Source organism: Metopolophium dirhodum, chromosome 5 (assembly GCF_019925205.1).
Source record: "Metopolophium dirhodum isolate CAU chromosome 5, ASM1992520v1, whole genome shotgun sequence".
In the NCBI taxonomy this organism is placed as follows: Eukaryota; Metazoa; Arthropoda; class Insecta; order Hemiptera; family Aphididae; genus Metopolophium; species Metopolophium dirhodum.
This window is the reverse complement of record NC_083564.1, coordinates 18,296,003-18,312,909: the sequence shown is the minus strand read 5'-3', so window position 1 is coordinate 18,312,909 and position 16,907 is coordinate 18,296,003. Positions and strand designations below refer to the sequence as shown.

The 16,907-nt window shown below is 30.2% G+C and overlaps 1 protein-coding gene across 1 annotated transcript; it reads right to left on the bottom strand.

The window, feature by feature from the left end:
• Positions 1-13,933: 13,933 nt before the first annotated feature.
• Positions 13,934-15,452, bottom strand: LOC132945605 (E3 SUMO-protein ligase KIAA1586-like). Its single transcript, XM_061015376.1, has 3 exons — positions 15,078-15,452; positions 14,686-14,946; positions 13,934-14,587 (listed from the first exon to the last, which is right to left on the bottom strand). The coding sequence occupies exons 1-3, from the start codon at positions 15,450-15,452 to the stop codon at positions 14,156-14,158; spliced, it is 1,068 nt and encodes a 355-aa protein (XP_060871359.1). The 3' UTR covers positions 13,934-14,155.
• Positions 15,453-16,907: the final 1,455 nt, after the last annotated feature.

Below are 16,907 nucleotides of genomic sequence, written 5' to 3'. Positions count from 1 at the left end.
AATCTAAAATAGTCAACTCAATTGGCGATAACGATTATTGGATAATATACGAACGAAATTTCAATGAGTTATTTTAGTGTGTCGTTATATGTCCAAATAAAACGATCTGTATCTTAGTAGTGATTTATTTTACGAAAACTTTTATACGTACGTTTCTCCAGCCCCCCCCATATCGAATTTCAAACTTTTTTTCGGTTAAATATTTAGCGTGCAATTAGCGTGAATTGGCGTGACTGGTTTTGAAATTTGCGTGGCACTAGGTCAGGTTTAAAAATGTAAACAAAGTGGGGGGGGCTGTAGAAACGTTTCTACAGCCCCCCCTCATCCGAATTTTGAACTTTAAGGACTTTTTTTTGTCTCAATATTTAGCGTGCAATTGGCGTGAATTTGCGTGACCTATTTCGAAACCGTAAACCCAAAGCCCCAAGTACCGTGGGCTTTTCCCCTTTATTGCCATTTCCCCAGCCCCCCCCCAGACGACAAAAACATTTTTTTTCGAATTTTTTTCAACGCCAATATTTAGCGTGCAATTGGCGTGAATTTGCGTGACCTATTTCGAAACCGTAAACCCAAAGCCCCAAGTACCGTGGGCTTTTCCCCTTTATTGCCATTTCCCCAGCCCCCCCCCAGACGACAAAAACATTTTTTTTCGAATATTTTTCAACGCCAATATTTAGCGTGCAATTGGCGTGAATTTGCGTGACCTATTTCGAAACCGTAAACCCAAAGCCCCAAGTACCGTGGGCTTTTCCCCTTTATTGCCATTTCCCCAGCCCCCCCCAGACGACAAAAACATTTTTTTTCGAATATTTTTCAACGCCAATATTTAGCGTGCAATTGGCGTGAATTTGCGTGACCTATTTCGAAACCGTAAACCCAAAGCCCCAAGTACCGTGGGCTTTTCCCCTTTATTGCCATTTCCCCAGCCCCCCCCCAGACGACAAAAACATTTTTTTTCGAATATTTTTCAACGCCAATATTTAGCGTGCAATTGGCGTGAATTTGCGTGACCTATTTCGAAACCGTAAACCCAAAGCCCCAAGTACCGTGGGCTTTTCCCCTTTATTGCCATTTCCCCAGCCCCCCCCCAGACGACAAAAACATTTTTTTTCGAATTTTTTTCAACGCCAATATTTAGCGTGCAATTGGCGTGAATTTGCGTGACCTATTTCGAAACCGTAAACCCAAAGCCCCAAGTACTGTGGGCTTTTCCCCTTTATTGCCATTTCCCCAGCCCCCCCCAGACGACAAAAACATTTTTTTTCGAATATTTTTCAACGCCAATATTTAGCGTGCAATTGGCGTGAATTTGCGTGACCTATTTCGAAACCGTAAACCCAAAGCCCCAAGTACCGTGGGCTTTTCCCCTTTATTGCCATTTCCCCAGCCCCCCCCAGACGACAAAAACATTTTTTTTCGAATATTTTTCAACGCCAATATTTAGCGTGCAATTGGCGTGAATTTGCGTGACCTATTTCGAACCCTGCATTCAAAGCACCAAGTACCAGGAGCGATACCATTTTTTAGATATTTCTCCGCCCCCCCCCTAAATGACAAAAAAATTCTTGGGCTTTGCAAATACGAAATACGAAGAACATACGAAATAATTTACGAAAGTTATAAACTATATAAATATATAGGTATGTATTTATTGTTTATTTATGTAATAATATGTTTTTATTATTATGTAATTATAATTTTGTTAATAAAACAAAACCATTTTAAATTTGAATTTCAATTGTACCTACCTAACGTCACTTTGCCTATCGCCTAAGCCTACGGGATAACCTAGCTAATCAGATGATTTTTCCTGCAAAAATTCGAGCATTTAAACTGTTTCTACTCAGCGTCGAAGACTAAATTAAACATTATTTAACCGTTTTAATTCGTATGAATATTGTGTGTAATAAACCTTAAATCGCTTATTTGTACCTACGTATTCGGTGAATTACCATTTTTAGTATCAATAATATTATATACCTACATAATGTAGGTACTCAATTATATTATATCCATACACTTTTTAAATATTATTTATTAAAAGAAAATTAGTGATCTGACTGTTATTATATTGCATATAATTAACAAAATTGATCACAGAGATGACAATATTATGGTATGAAGAAAATACATTAGAAGTTTTGTTAAAAAATAAAATAAAATTGTTATTATATTATTATATACTAATATAATATATATGCATTATGCATAAATGTATGTATTAGATATAATAAATAATAAATTATTATATAAAATATAGTTTATTTCTTTTATAAATATTATTATACTCATAAATAATATGTATATAGCTATATAATTAAGCTATATGCTATATAGTATGTAAATAAATATATTAATAAAGCATTATATACAATTGAACGTTAATTATTAAATGTAGACTGTAGAGTATATTAATCATTATAAAATCCAGTATAATATCATAGTATTTAGCATTATAATGGTCAGTTTAATATAATATTGTGAGAATTGTGATGGTATGAAAACTGTACATTCAAAAATATCAACCCACCATTTATTTATTGATGTTTTGCAATGGGAAGGTAAATATATTTTTAGTTCTATAAGTAAAAAATAATTTTTATCAACAGCTAAAAATCTAAACATATTTATATTTTTTGTAGGTAATGATCTAACTTCATCCATGTGTAGTACTGAAGCAGCTAGCATGGTTCAAGTAAAACTGAGTGATATTCCACAGATACTTGTGTATGAAAGCATCACATTTGAACTTCAAGGTGCTATACATTTCTATAAAGGAAAAAGTGGATTGAGGAATTCGATAGGCCATTATACAGCTTATGCTAAAAGAGGTACGCATAACTGGGAATTGTACGACGATCTCAAAAAAAGGCCAATTCCAGTAAAGGAAAACAGTTTAATATTATGTGAATTTTTAATTTACACAATTTAAATTAAAATATTTAAATTTTAATATGTAAACATTTTATTACTTAAAGTATGTGAATTTTATTTAAATTCAATTTTATTATATACAATACTTATAGAACTAAAAATATATTTACCTTCCCATTGCAAAACATCAATAAATAAATGGTGGGTTGATATTTTTGAATGTACAGTTTTCATACCATCACAATTCTCACAATATTATATTAAACTGACCATTATAATGCTAAATACTATGATATTATACTGGATTTTATAATGATTAATATACTCTACAGTCTACATTTAATAATTAACGTTCAATTGTATATAATGCTTTATTAATATATTTATTTACATACTATATAGCATATAGCTTAATTATATAGCTATATACATATTATTTATGAGTATAATAATATTTATAAAAGAAATAAACTATATTTTATATAATAATTTATTATTTATTATATCTAATACATACATTTATGCATAATGCATATATATTATATTAGTATATAATAATATAATAACAATTTTATTTTATTTTTTAACAAAACTTCTAATGTATTTTCTTCATACCATAATATTGTCATCTCTGTGATCAATTTTGTTAATTATATGCAATATAATAACAGTCAGATCACTAATTTTCTTTTAATAAATAATATTTAAAAAGTGTATGGATATAATATAATTGAGTACCTACATTATGTAGGTATATAATATTATTGATACTAAAAATGGTAATTCACCGAATACGTAGGTACAAATAAGCGATTTAAGGTTTATTACACACAATATTCATACGAATTAAAACGGTTAAATAATGTTTAATTTAGTCTTCGACGCTGAGTAGAAACAGTTTAAATGCTCGAATTTTTGCAGGAAAAATCATCTAATTAGCTAGGTTATCCCGTAGGCTTAGGCGATAGGCAAAGTGACGTTAGGTAGGTACAATTGAAATTCAAATTTAAAATGGTTTTGTTTTATTAACGAAATTATAATTACATAATAATAAAAACATATTATTACATAAATAAACAATAAATACATACCTATATATTTATATAGTTTATAACTTTCGTAAATTATTTCGTATGTTCTTCGTATTTCGTATTTGCAAAGCCCAAGAATTTTTTTGTCATTTATGGGGGGGGGGGGGGCGGAGAAATATCTAAAAAATGGTATCGCTCCTGGTACTTGGTGCTTTGAATGCAGGGTTCGAAATAGGTCACGCAAATTCACGCCAATTGCACGCTAAATATTGGCGTTGAAAAAAATTCGGAAAAAAATGTTTTTGTCGTCTGGTGGGTGGTGGGGGGGCTGAGGAAATGGCAATAAAGGGGAAAAGCCCACAGTACTTGGGGCTTTGGGTTTACGGTTTCGAAATAGGTCACGCAAATTCACGCCAATTGCACGCTAAATATTGGCGTTGAAAAAAATTCGAAAAAAAATGTTTTTGTCGTCTGGGGGGGGCTGGGGAAATGGCAATAAAGGGGAAAAGCCCACGGTACTTGGGGCTTTGGGTTTACGGTTTCGAAATAGGTCACGCAAATTCACGCCAATTGCACGCTAAATATTGGCGTTGAAAAATATTCGAAAAAAAATGTTTTTGTCGTCTGGGGGGGGGCTGGGGAAATGGCAATAAAGGGGAAAAGCCCACGGTACTTGGGGCTTTGGGTTTACGGTTTCGAAATAGGTCACGCAAATTCACGCCAATTGCACGCTAAATATTGAGACAAAAAAAAGTCCTTAAAGTTCAAAATTCGGATGAGGGGGGGCTGTAGAAACGTTTCTACAGCCCCCCCCACTTTGTTTACATTTTTAAACCTGACCTAGTGCCACGCAAATTTCAAAACCAGTCACGCCAATTCACGCTAATTGCACGCTAAATATTTAACCGAAAAAAAGTTTGAAATTCGAAATGGGGGGGGCTGGAGAAACGTACGTAACTTTTATTTTAAATACAATTTGTACGTAAAAATGAAGAGATTTCTTAAGTGTAGTGATGATACTACTTCCGTTGGAAACACAAGTAAAAAATCAAAAACACAGCCAAACATGTATTTGAAAAATAAGTACAGAAGTAGGCTCGATATTCAAAATGACTTAAGAGTGAAAATAAGTTCCATTCAGCCTAATATTGATGTTCTTGTACAAAATAAACAACAACAAATATCAAATTAAATTTAAAAATTGTAATAAACTTATATATTAAGATTTAATTAAAAATTAAGATTTCTTTACTTTCATAAATATCTAATAAGAAAATATGTTAAGAAATGAAAAAATAATAAAAATATACGTTAAAAAAAAATTTTGACCTTTGAATTCTAATTTAGTTTTAGAATTGAAGTGGTACGCGAACTGATTATAAAATTATCTGGTGGTACTCGATGATAAAAAGGTTGGGAACCCCTGCTCTAGTTTGTTCTGTTGTAGAATATGGTTTGTCATTTAGATTTCTCGTCAATCTTGCTCAGTGGCGTTTATTCAGCTTGTATTGCTATTAATATTATGTAGGGACTAGGGACATATCGAACACAGGTCGAGAAACGCTGACCTATATAATGAATTTTACATTTTTTAATATACAAATATGATTCTATAATCTATATACCTACCACCTGCCTAATACCTTGCAATTTCTTATTTTAGTTTGCTTATACATTACCTATATACATTACGATTGTTAATTTCCTAGTGTATCGACTATAGGTATTTTCGGTTGTACCATATACGTGAGACTGTCGTAGATACCGACTGTAGGTAGAGGTACCATTGTATAAAAACAAAATATGTATTTGTGTATTTATATAATATTATTATTATGTATTATTGTGCAAATGTGCTGTACACGATTTCGTTATTATGTCCAAGCGTTCAGCAATAATTAGTAAATTTTCCGTCAGCGAGTTAACGTGTGCCGTTGATATTATAATTATTCCAGTCGTTCGATTGGGACTATAGTCACTTTGTAATTTATACGCAACAACGAATAAACAAATAAGTACAAATTTCAATAAATAGAGTACCTATTATCAGTGGCGTGGCGAACTTCATTAACTTATGAGGCACAATAATTTATACTAGTAATTATAAAAACTTATATATAAATAATTACGTATTTACTTAAATGGTAACTGATAATGATTGGCTTAGTCTTAGTGTGTACTTAATAAATTATTTACTATATGTGAAATGCCTCTAGTCTCCAGGACACCCACCGCCCTTTAAGCTGAGCTCAAATAAAGTCCTTCGTCACGCCATCGCCACTGCTTTGCATAAATCTAGGCCCTTTAAGGTTAATATATTCTAATATATTATAATATTATAACTATTTTAAATTGTTACATTATAATTTTTATTATAATGATTAATATTTAATAATCGATATTATGCTACTGTAATATGTATAATTTAAGTTACTGTAACACGTAACACTATACTACCATCATTTCCTTGCAACAATTATTGTAAAGTAATATTGCTGTTTATGCCGTCTATAACGTTTCATCGGTTTCAGAACAGAAAAAAACCGCAAAAACAAATAATAATATATTACAGTGTTCAAAACGTTCACGTTCAGTGTTTAAAAAAAGAACTCGTTCACGTTCTTTGAAAATATGAATGCGTTCATTTCGTCGGTTATTCAATTAATTTAATTTGATTTGTATGTATCGTTTAAACACAAATACAAAATCATGTAATATTATTGCTATTTTATGTCCAGATTGTAATTCTATATTTTTATATTTCGTAATATATTATAATAGTATTATCAATCAATATTTATTAAATAATAAATCAATTCGAACGTCATAAAAATCGTTTAAATTCATTATATATAAACCTATCGTACCTATCGTTCACTAAATATGGACGCGTGAAACTAGCGTTCATGAACGACGTTTTTTTCCAAACACTGACTAGGTATTATACTATACTAACATTTCCCTGCAAAAATTATATTTTATACGCTCGTCTTAATGGACGAAGTCGAAAATATTTTAAGTAATATTGCTGTTTATGTCGATTATGACATTTCATCGGTTTCGGGACGGAAAAAAATCGAAATATTATAAAGAATCATTAGAATCGATGTAGAGATATGTTCACATTATATCATTATGTTCCTACACGCTACGATATAGTCATTTTCCTGTGGCCGGCCTTGGAATTTTTCAACAAAAGGGGGTGAAAAAAAATAATATCTTCAATGTGAATCGTCTGGGTAGCCGGCAGCTGCCTACCATGCACACACAATACATTGTTGGAACACGTTCGTGCCCGTTCCTGATTGGCCGACAAGCATATTTTTATGACGGAGACTACGCATGACGCAATAAACACTATAATGGCGACATACCTATATATACTCAAATAGTCGAATTCCCAACAATATTCGTTTAGAACTCTATATAAAGTTAAAAACGTCGACTCGTATAATATGTCACAGCGGGTTATACGGCGGGAATAGTTGGTACATTATAATATTTATCAATGTAACTTATCATAAGTAGGTATTTATAAACAAATTAACGTACAACTATACACATTTTATTGTGTGCATAATATATTAATTCAAAAAAAGCCTAACCTGCGTACGTCCTGTGGACTGTGGTATATTATTATGTTTTTATAAAAATAATTTATATTGGATTTTTCACCGGGCTTTAATTCCATCTACCATCGGACCTTTTTTCACCGGACAGGAACCGTACCTATATAGGTATATGATATAATATTATGTTTGACACTGTATAGGTCTCATAACAGGAAAGACAAATTACATTTTTACGAGTTTTATATTAGACATTGGATATTCACCCGTAATTCAACAAATTCTCATACAATTTTCTTATTTTGTCGTTATATTCAAAAACCATTAACCAATAGGTACTTGACATTTTCATTAAATGATTATTTTATCATTTTCTTTACATAATAACCATTTAAAAATATGTTGACTCGTACTTAAGTATTTATAGACATTAAAAATATTCAATTTTTTTAGTTTTTTATAATATAAATTTTAATAAAAATGTATTCGTTGTGCGAAAAAGCTTGAATATTTATCACAAGGTGCCTTAGAAGTTGTTAAAATAGCAGTTGAGAAATATTAAAGATCCATAAGCACGTTTTTTTTAATAAGTATTTAAAGTTCAAATTTTGACAACATTCATCAAAATCTTGAAAATTTTCAAATTTATTGTATAAATATACTTAGTTGAAAAATTATAAAATGTTTAAATTTTATAGCTGTAAGGATTACAAATTTAAATCAAGGATTCTCATAAATAGTTCATACTATATATAACCAAAAATTATAAAAATAAAAACCTCAGTTATTTTTCACAGACATTTTAAGTTTGGAAGAAATTACATTTTAAAACCAATAATAACGATTTTAGTTATTTTGTTGTAATTTAAAATGTTATTCGTGGGTAGATGACACTTTTAGAGTATTATTATTATATTTTATACAAAACAATATTTTCAAATGCAATTTTGTTGTAAAATTAATTTAACCTAGGACTGTTGTACTATGCTTAATAGTAAAACAAATTACTTTATTCAAAATAATATTATGTATCATCAAATATACCTACTTAGTAATATATTATAGGCTGACTGACCGTCTTCACTCAGAATCGTTTTTTAGGTATACAATAATTGTATATCATTTAATTAAAATTTAACACCATCTATTACAGTGACCCACTTGCAACCAGCTACTGCCTACTGTACAGCAGAGTGACACCCACTCGCCCGCTTTTTTTTCTTGTATTTGTAGGTGTGTAGTATAAAAATATAATTTATTGGTTACTAAATTGTGTATCAGGGGTGGTGGGTGGGTAGTTAAATTCAAAATTTGATACACCTTAATTATGTTTGATATCCGCCACTGGTCGTTGGCCACGTCGTAGACGATAAACTAAGGAAAACTATAACCTTAACTCTAAATGGACTGATGAATGGTCGAATGGACACTAAATAACCCTGACAAGTTTGTAAAATTATTGAACAACCTATGCGGAAAAGATCATTAGAATCTAAGACAATACAAATAGTAAACTTTTTTTTTATTTTTATATCCATATTTCTTGTTGTAATACCTATTCGTTGTTGCTATAGTAGGCATTTATTAATAATTTAATACTTTTAGAAATGAATACTAATTAATACTGTAGAAAAAATAATTTACCGATAATATAAGATAACGACCAGTTTGGTGCAACCAACGGTGTTGGATTCGAACCGTACGAGAAATAAATTATTTTAATATTATACACATATTATACTATTATTTGGTGCGCGATCGAGTTGTAAGGAATCGGTCAACAAAAAAAAAAGGGGCTCGCAGCGTATTAATTATTTTTATCACTATATTTATTATGATTATATACGAAGTACAACGGATGTCGTAAAAATGATATGATTTCCGTTCATCTGCAGTTTATCGGTAACTGTTTATAACCTTAGATAACATGTGCTGGATAGATAGCTATGCGTATGTATCACGCGTAGTCCGAGCTCGAAGCCGATTTGGTCGGCCCCGATGAATTTATCGAACATGGGCGAGGAATGAAAAATATGGCGCGGGACGGGGTAACATAATTGCGGTAATCTCTTGTGCGTGTGCGGTGGTCTGGCCGACCAAATCGGCTTCAAGATTTCAAACCATAGCTCTAACCAGTGTGTTTAATATATTATCGAAGTATTTAACCTCGTATTTAACCTATTTAAATTTCATTCAAATATAAGTACCGTGTTTGTTTTTGCTATCAATTTAATTTCCCCTCGAAAGAAGTATCACATCACCCGCGCGCGTATTGTATAGTTATTGAGAGTACCGCACTTGCACACAGTTTTTTTTATAAAATATATATGTACCAAAACTATTTTTAAGATTGCCTGAAACATATTTTACGTGAAATTTTCAATATATATTTTTTAAATACTTAAGTGTATTCCTATACACGATGACGTATAAATAGGTATACCGAGCGATGATTTTTACTTCGATAATAATATAGGGAATTTAAACAAAATCTTAAAACATCAAAAATATAAATTATTTATAACATTTAGATTAATTGTACAAACAATTTTAAACTTATCTTATTTTTTAAATTTAAATCGTTGTGTTCACCTGGAAGCATACTTGTTCACGATAGTGGTTACGTGCATTCATAAAATGTAATTAAATTAAAAAAAAAAAATATGTGTAGTCCTTGTCTCTGTGGGTATAATAAAAAAAAACAGATTTATGATGTATTTATTATCTCAGTAGATATCGCAATGCGTAAATCTTCGCGGGACACCATGTATATAAGAAATAAATTGAGTATTATAATAATATTTTAAAAATTATCAAACAATATTTTTAATAAATTAGTTAAATGGTTTGAATTTTGTATACTATATCTGTAGTAACGTGAACATTTATTTCTAAAACAGAGCAACCATTAGTTTTTTTATCTCTAATTTACAATACGATTATATAGCTATTATAGCGAGGGGACTCGCCGCCCGGACAAAAACCTGTTTATTAAATTACTAATAATCTTGAGATCAATGAAAATAAAACGTTGAAAAGTCAAAATGTTCACAAAAATAAACTCTATAAAATGGCTATCTTCAGATGTTTCAAAAACAAAAAAATAATTTTTTTAACTTTTTTACCAACAAGTTTCTTAACACCAGTGACAATATTCAACAATATTTCATACCATAATATGAGACTTGTATAGTTGTATAGATATTGAAAATGGTGTCCAGTCATTTACTCATTTAGAATATTCGGTACAGCCTCGTCATTTTTCGTACCCAGTGGCTCCGAGCCCCAGTAACGGGCGTTGATAAGACAATATCTGTAATAGGGTATGGGTGGCATAGTCCTATAGCCATCATAGGACTTCTACTAATGATATGTCCTGTGTGAATCTGCGTGATATTAAATATGTATAAATTAAACACAAATTTTGTTTGGTGGGTGGGGTGCCTTACGTTAATGGGTATAATTGTTTGAAAATACAATTTTTTTTTTTAGAGATCGGCCCTTTTGTAATAATATACCTAACAATATCTTAATATCTTCGTATATACGTTTCCGATTAGCTGTGTTATATAACTATTATAAAGAGTTATAATATGCGTACGACGAACTGCCTACGACGATAAAATATGATTGCTGTTATGATGGTAGAACAAAATTCCGACGGTTTCAAAAAATATATTCGTTGTAGGTATAGGATACACTAACGAATAATATTATAACTCTGTCGAAATCATGCTATTATATTTTCAGTAAAATAGTGGTTTTACGACCAGCTTGTCGGTGAAAGAATCCCAAATCCGGCGGCGACGTTCTCGGAATTTATCGACGGGGAGTGTTTGAAAATAAAAAATAACCTTGAACGCCGAGTTAATAGCACGAGGGTGAATACCTACCTAAGATAATACACAAAGAAGTATACACAACATAATACACGTTCTATGCTGCAGTTTACGACCACCTGCCGATTGGCCGACGCGACGTCGTGAACCACCCGACATTCCGATCCCTATCACGTCTGGGTATAATTTATATAGTAATAATCCGATGCGACCCGCAGTCGCCGCAGCAAACAGTGTAACCGTCATAATGATGATAATATTATTCGTGTACGCTGCGCGACTGCCAAGTATAATATAGAGAATGATTAACCGTGCACGACCACTCGATTTTCATCTTCGATAACGGCCGAGTTGTTCGAAATCTGATTTTTGGAATTATTAATTTAACTTCGGTATAGACCATACGAGGGTTCGAAAAAAATATATAACCTTGAACGCCGGGTGGATAGCACGAGGGTGAATACCTACCTAAGATAATACACAAAGAAATATACACAACATAATACACGTTCTATACTGCAGTTTACGACCACCTGCCGATTGGCCGACGCCATAAACCACCCGACATTCCGATTCTTCACGATGAGGGTGTCTGGGTGTAATATATAGTAATGCGATCCGCAGTCGCTGCGAACAGAGTAACCGTCATATAATGATGATAATATTATTCGTGTACGCTGCACAGCTGCTAAGTATATAGGGAATGATTAACCGAGCACGATCACTAGATTTTCATCTTCGATAACGGCAGAGTTATTCGAAATCTGAATGTTGGAATTAAAATGGAACCTAAATAACCTTAGGTATAGACCATAATATTACGAGGGTTCGAAAAAATAATAACCTATTAATAGGAGTAAAACATCAAAACATAAATAATTATGTACATTTATTTGCATTACAATCATTATATACATACCTAAATGGCTAAATGTATTACATTTTTATTTAGTTTACTTTAGGTCTACTCGTATTAATATACAATATATATTTATCGATGCGAATATAAAATTCCACAATTCGTTTTCCACGACCGTCCAACCGGATATTTATTTTAGTTCTCATCATTGCGAAACCAACGTCGTTTCAAACATCGAATCTTTCAGCAATAATAAATAATAATAAATTGTTCATAAATCATTGTATGCAATCTATTCTGTCATATTATATGAGTGGACATCCACTTCGTGAAAAGACTGAAAAGTATCCATATCGTGAATAATGCAATTCTTTCGAGGCATATCGATGATCGTTTTTTTCCTTTTGTCTACATCACGAAACAGATTGTATTGAAAAACATATTTTTGCACAATTTAATGCGTATAACATAACTTTTCATGAAATGGATGCTTTTTTTTTCGAACGTCGTAAAATTGTTTTCAAAATAATTCGGATTTCAGCTCTGAGCTTATAAGTATAAGATACTTGTATTCAATTTATCACGATCATTATTATTAAAATAATGAACAATTCATTTTTACATAATATTATATTTTATTCAAAACGCTTAGGTAGCTTACATCGTGTAATATCAACGTATTATAATATAGCACAATATTTCATAATTTTAATTTCTATTCAAATATGACGTTAAATTAAATAAATAATTAAATAGACTGGTGATTTGCACGCGCGAAAAGAAAGTAAAAAAAAAAGCTGGTAAGTGGATGTCGCTCTGCAGTACAGTTTGTTACAACTTAAAAGTGGGTCACTGTTTAATGGATATTATTTAATTTATTGTATACGAAAAACGATTCTGATCTGAGACTGTTTATCAGTGTGGATATTTTATATTTATATATTATATTATTTTGTATTGTTATTACTAATCATTAATACGGTAGCCGGTAAATTGAATTAATATTATAAAATTACAACAAAATAACTAAAATCGTTATTCTTGGTTAGTTAATATGTAATTTCGTCCAAATTTGAACATAAAATAACTATAAAAAAAACTGTATGTTTATATTTTTAAGATTTTTTGGTTACAGAATAATTTACCTACTTAAGTGGAACCTTGTTTTAAGTTTTCAATTCTTAGCTATAAAAGTTGAACATTTTCTACGATTTTAACTACAAAATAAATTTGAAATTTGAAATTTGATAAATGTTGTCAAAAATAAACTATAAATGCTTCTAAAATATTTCACATTTTTGGTGAAATTTATCTAGTAATATTATTTAAATAAAAATGACGAACGATAAATTTACAATATAATTTCGATTGCCATGAATCATATTGGTACGGAATTTCATGCACTATTTTCAGTAAAAATTGTAAAAATATGTGAATAGTATGCAAAAAAATAATAGTACAAACAATTTTATATAACTTAATTGGTTACATAACTTAAAACAAATTATTTTTTTATGTAATTTTTTAGCAAGAATTATGAACACGAATGTTCACTTCCTGTTAAAAACGATAAAATATATATTATAGTTTATAGATAACTGATTGGTATTCGTAGACCGTAATCGACAGAATTTTCGACTCGACGAAATATTATTTTACTCTTTTATCAGAATATTTTGATAACGGTAAACATATAGTTTAATTTCACTTCAATAATAATATTCAACTTTATCAAATATGCAGATATATCATAATCAGAGGTGTTCCCAATATTTTTTTTGAGAGTATACTAAGACTAGTCGAGGTGAAGATCCATGATTTAGTAATAAACATGAATATTTAATAATATACAAATATTTTTACTGTGGTCTATAATTATAAAGGATGTGTTAAAAATATGAAAAAAAAATCAAACTTTTAAAAAAAGCTTGAAATTACCTTTATAAGTCAATAAAATATGAAAATATACAAATACTAAAAAATTTAATTAAATAAATTGTTAAAAAATAATTTCTGCATCTTATTTTCGTCGTCTATTTCTTTTCTTTCTTTACCTCTAGGAGTGGAAACGGCAGAACGGTGATCTCTTAACCAAATTTTAATATAAGGTCTAGGATTAAAATCTGCAACTGAAGGGCCATTGATAGAGATGAACATCAAATCTGACACATTTTCAATGTTTAATCTAGTCCTTAAATCAGTTATTGTCAAATTCATATCGGAAAACCCTCGTTCACAATCAGCTGTTGAAGTTGGGAGTATATTTAATGCTTTCATGAAACTAGAAAAAACATTTCTTGAACGGAAGTCAACTACACTTTCAAATTCAGAAAAACCTAATGTCCGTGATACTCTTTTAACTTCATCTTCTCCCTTTGCATCATTAGTTGCTACTTTGAACACTTCATCAATCACCTATAAAATAAAAGACGATTTATTAAAATATTCATTTATTCTGTTTAAATAATCAAAATTTTGAAATAAATTATCAAAATAATAGTTTTTTTCTTTACCTGAATGTCTTCTAGCATTGTTTTATTTTTTGAGTCATCAAATAAGCGTTGACGCATTCTGTCTACTAAATTTTGCAAAAATTGTAACCTGTTAATCCCTCCTGATTTTGTCATTGTAATATTGACACCTTTGTTAATTCCTTTCTGAATAGCTTCTATAATTTCCTTTTCTTTTTCCCCAGGTTCAGCTTTCAGACTTTCTAAAATTCTAATCGTTCTATTTATCTCCGACTGGGCACGCATTAGAGTTGTTTTTCTGGACTGTAATATACAAGATAACATTGCAAGCTCAGAAAGAACATCGTAAAAAAGTCCAAGTTCCTCCAAAAAAGAAGAGGATTCTAATTTTTTTTTTTTATGCCGTTTGATGTCGCATCATGTGTTTTACTAACATGTAAATATATTCCCGGATAATTATTCCATATGGCTTTTATAGATCGAAAACTGCTTGCAGACCAGCGTACATTCAAAACACGACCTATTTTTTTCATTTCAATGCCTACTTCAACACAAGATTTATCTAAACCCATTGAATTTTTAGGACTTTGATGATAGTAAGCGTAGAGTTTGTCCATTAGACTTTGGAAACGAGAGACTCCAGTACAATCTTTTATTACGTCATGTACTGAGAGTTCGAGGCGATGACATAAACAATGCCAGGTAAATAGATTCGGAATTTTTTCGCGTAGTTTAGTAGCAACTCCAGCTTTCTTACCCGTCATTACACTTGCTCCGTCACTGGCAAAAGCAATCCAGTTGTCTAGCATTTTCTGAGTAACCAAAACCAGTTTTTTTTTTTACTTTTGTATATAATTTGAGAGTATACGCAGTATACCCATAGTTTTCACAAAATATCTTGAGAGTATACGGCGTATATGTAGTATACCCTATGGGAACACCTCTGATCATAATATATGCAACTATCATCATATTCAGAAATTTGCAAAAAAAAAATGTTGTGATTATCTCGATAGGATTGTTATTTGATTCTTAAAAATTATTGACTTAAATCCAAGTATAAAATTAAATTAATTGAATATAATTGCTATATAATTGCATAAAAATCTGCGTTATTATAATAATTTATAATAAAATAACTTATAAAAATACAATTTTAGTAACTAATTTTTGAGTTCATTTGTAATTGTTGATTTTCAAGCACTTGTATAAGAGAGATCAGAGATGTATTTTTTATCTTCGTTTATCTTCGTAAGTAGGTATATTATTATTGTATAATTCTAAATTAGGACCATATAAATTATATGGCTGTTGATGTTTCTTTTTTATTCTGCTCGTTTTAAAAATATGAAAACATTTTATTATAAATAACCAATTTAGTATAAAAATATAAAATAGTAAAAAACTAAAAAAAATTAAATACTATATAATATACTTAGTGATACTATTATACCAACGGTTAATTTTCACGAATAGTATAGATTCCTACTTGTTCAATTAATAATTAATCAGATTTATAAAGACAACTTTTATTTAATGTTATATGATTTTAATTACAAAATTGAAATACTGAAACAACCCAAAACCACTCGACTCTGCGCTTTCGGGAGAAACACAACAACATCATTCATTAGGTGTATACTTATTCAACTTAAATTCAAATTGCAACGTAAATATTGTCTTAAGCAGATGGATTCGGTAAAACAAAATTTAAATACTGCAAACAATTGTATATTATTTTATATACACAACTGTGTCTGCGTTTATGTAGGGTTTGATCATTATAATTCATAATCATTACATCAGTACCTACCTTAGTTTACATAGTTTACATTAGTATATTATAAACATTTAATTATGTATACTATATACAGAATATGATTTTACAGTAGATATTTATTGAACGCACAATAGGACTCTTATTGGTTCATTATAAATATGCAAGTTTGTAAATAATTTCTAATCGAAGAGATGTACTTAATATAATATGTACTTAAATATATTTTAGATTCTGAGTGAAGCGATGAAAGTATTGATTTACAATGATGTGTTTTTTTTTTTTATTTATTTATTTATTTATTTTTTTTGTGTCCATCATCACCTTTTAGGACAGTAAAAGTGCTTGGATTTTCTTCAACAGTAACTTTTCTGATAGGAAAGTGAATCTAGTTACTTCGGGGGGTCAAAAGTAAACATTTCGAAAAGTAAACATTTCAAACATGAAAAACAAAAAAAAAATTAAGGAAAAACAGGAATTTTTACGC

What these genes read in the sequence shown, in the direction of transcription:
- LOC132945605 (XM_061015376.1), bottom strand. Translation starts at nt 15,452, where the DNA reads ATGCTAGACAACTGGATTGCTTTTGCCAGTGACGGAGCAAGTGTAATG. An exon ending in ATCCGGGAATATATTTACAT is followed by an intron (nt 14,947 to 15,077) that starts GTTAGTAAAACA and finishes TGTATATTACAG; the next exon opens with TCCAGAAAAACAACTCTAAT. An exon ending in CAATGCTAGAAGACATTCAG is followed by an intron (nt 14,588 to 14,685) that starts GTAAAGAAAAAA and finishes TTTATTTTATAG; the next exon opens with GTGATTGATGAAGTGTTCAA.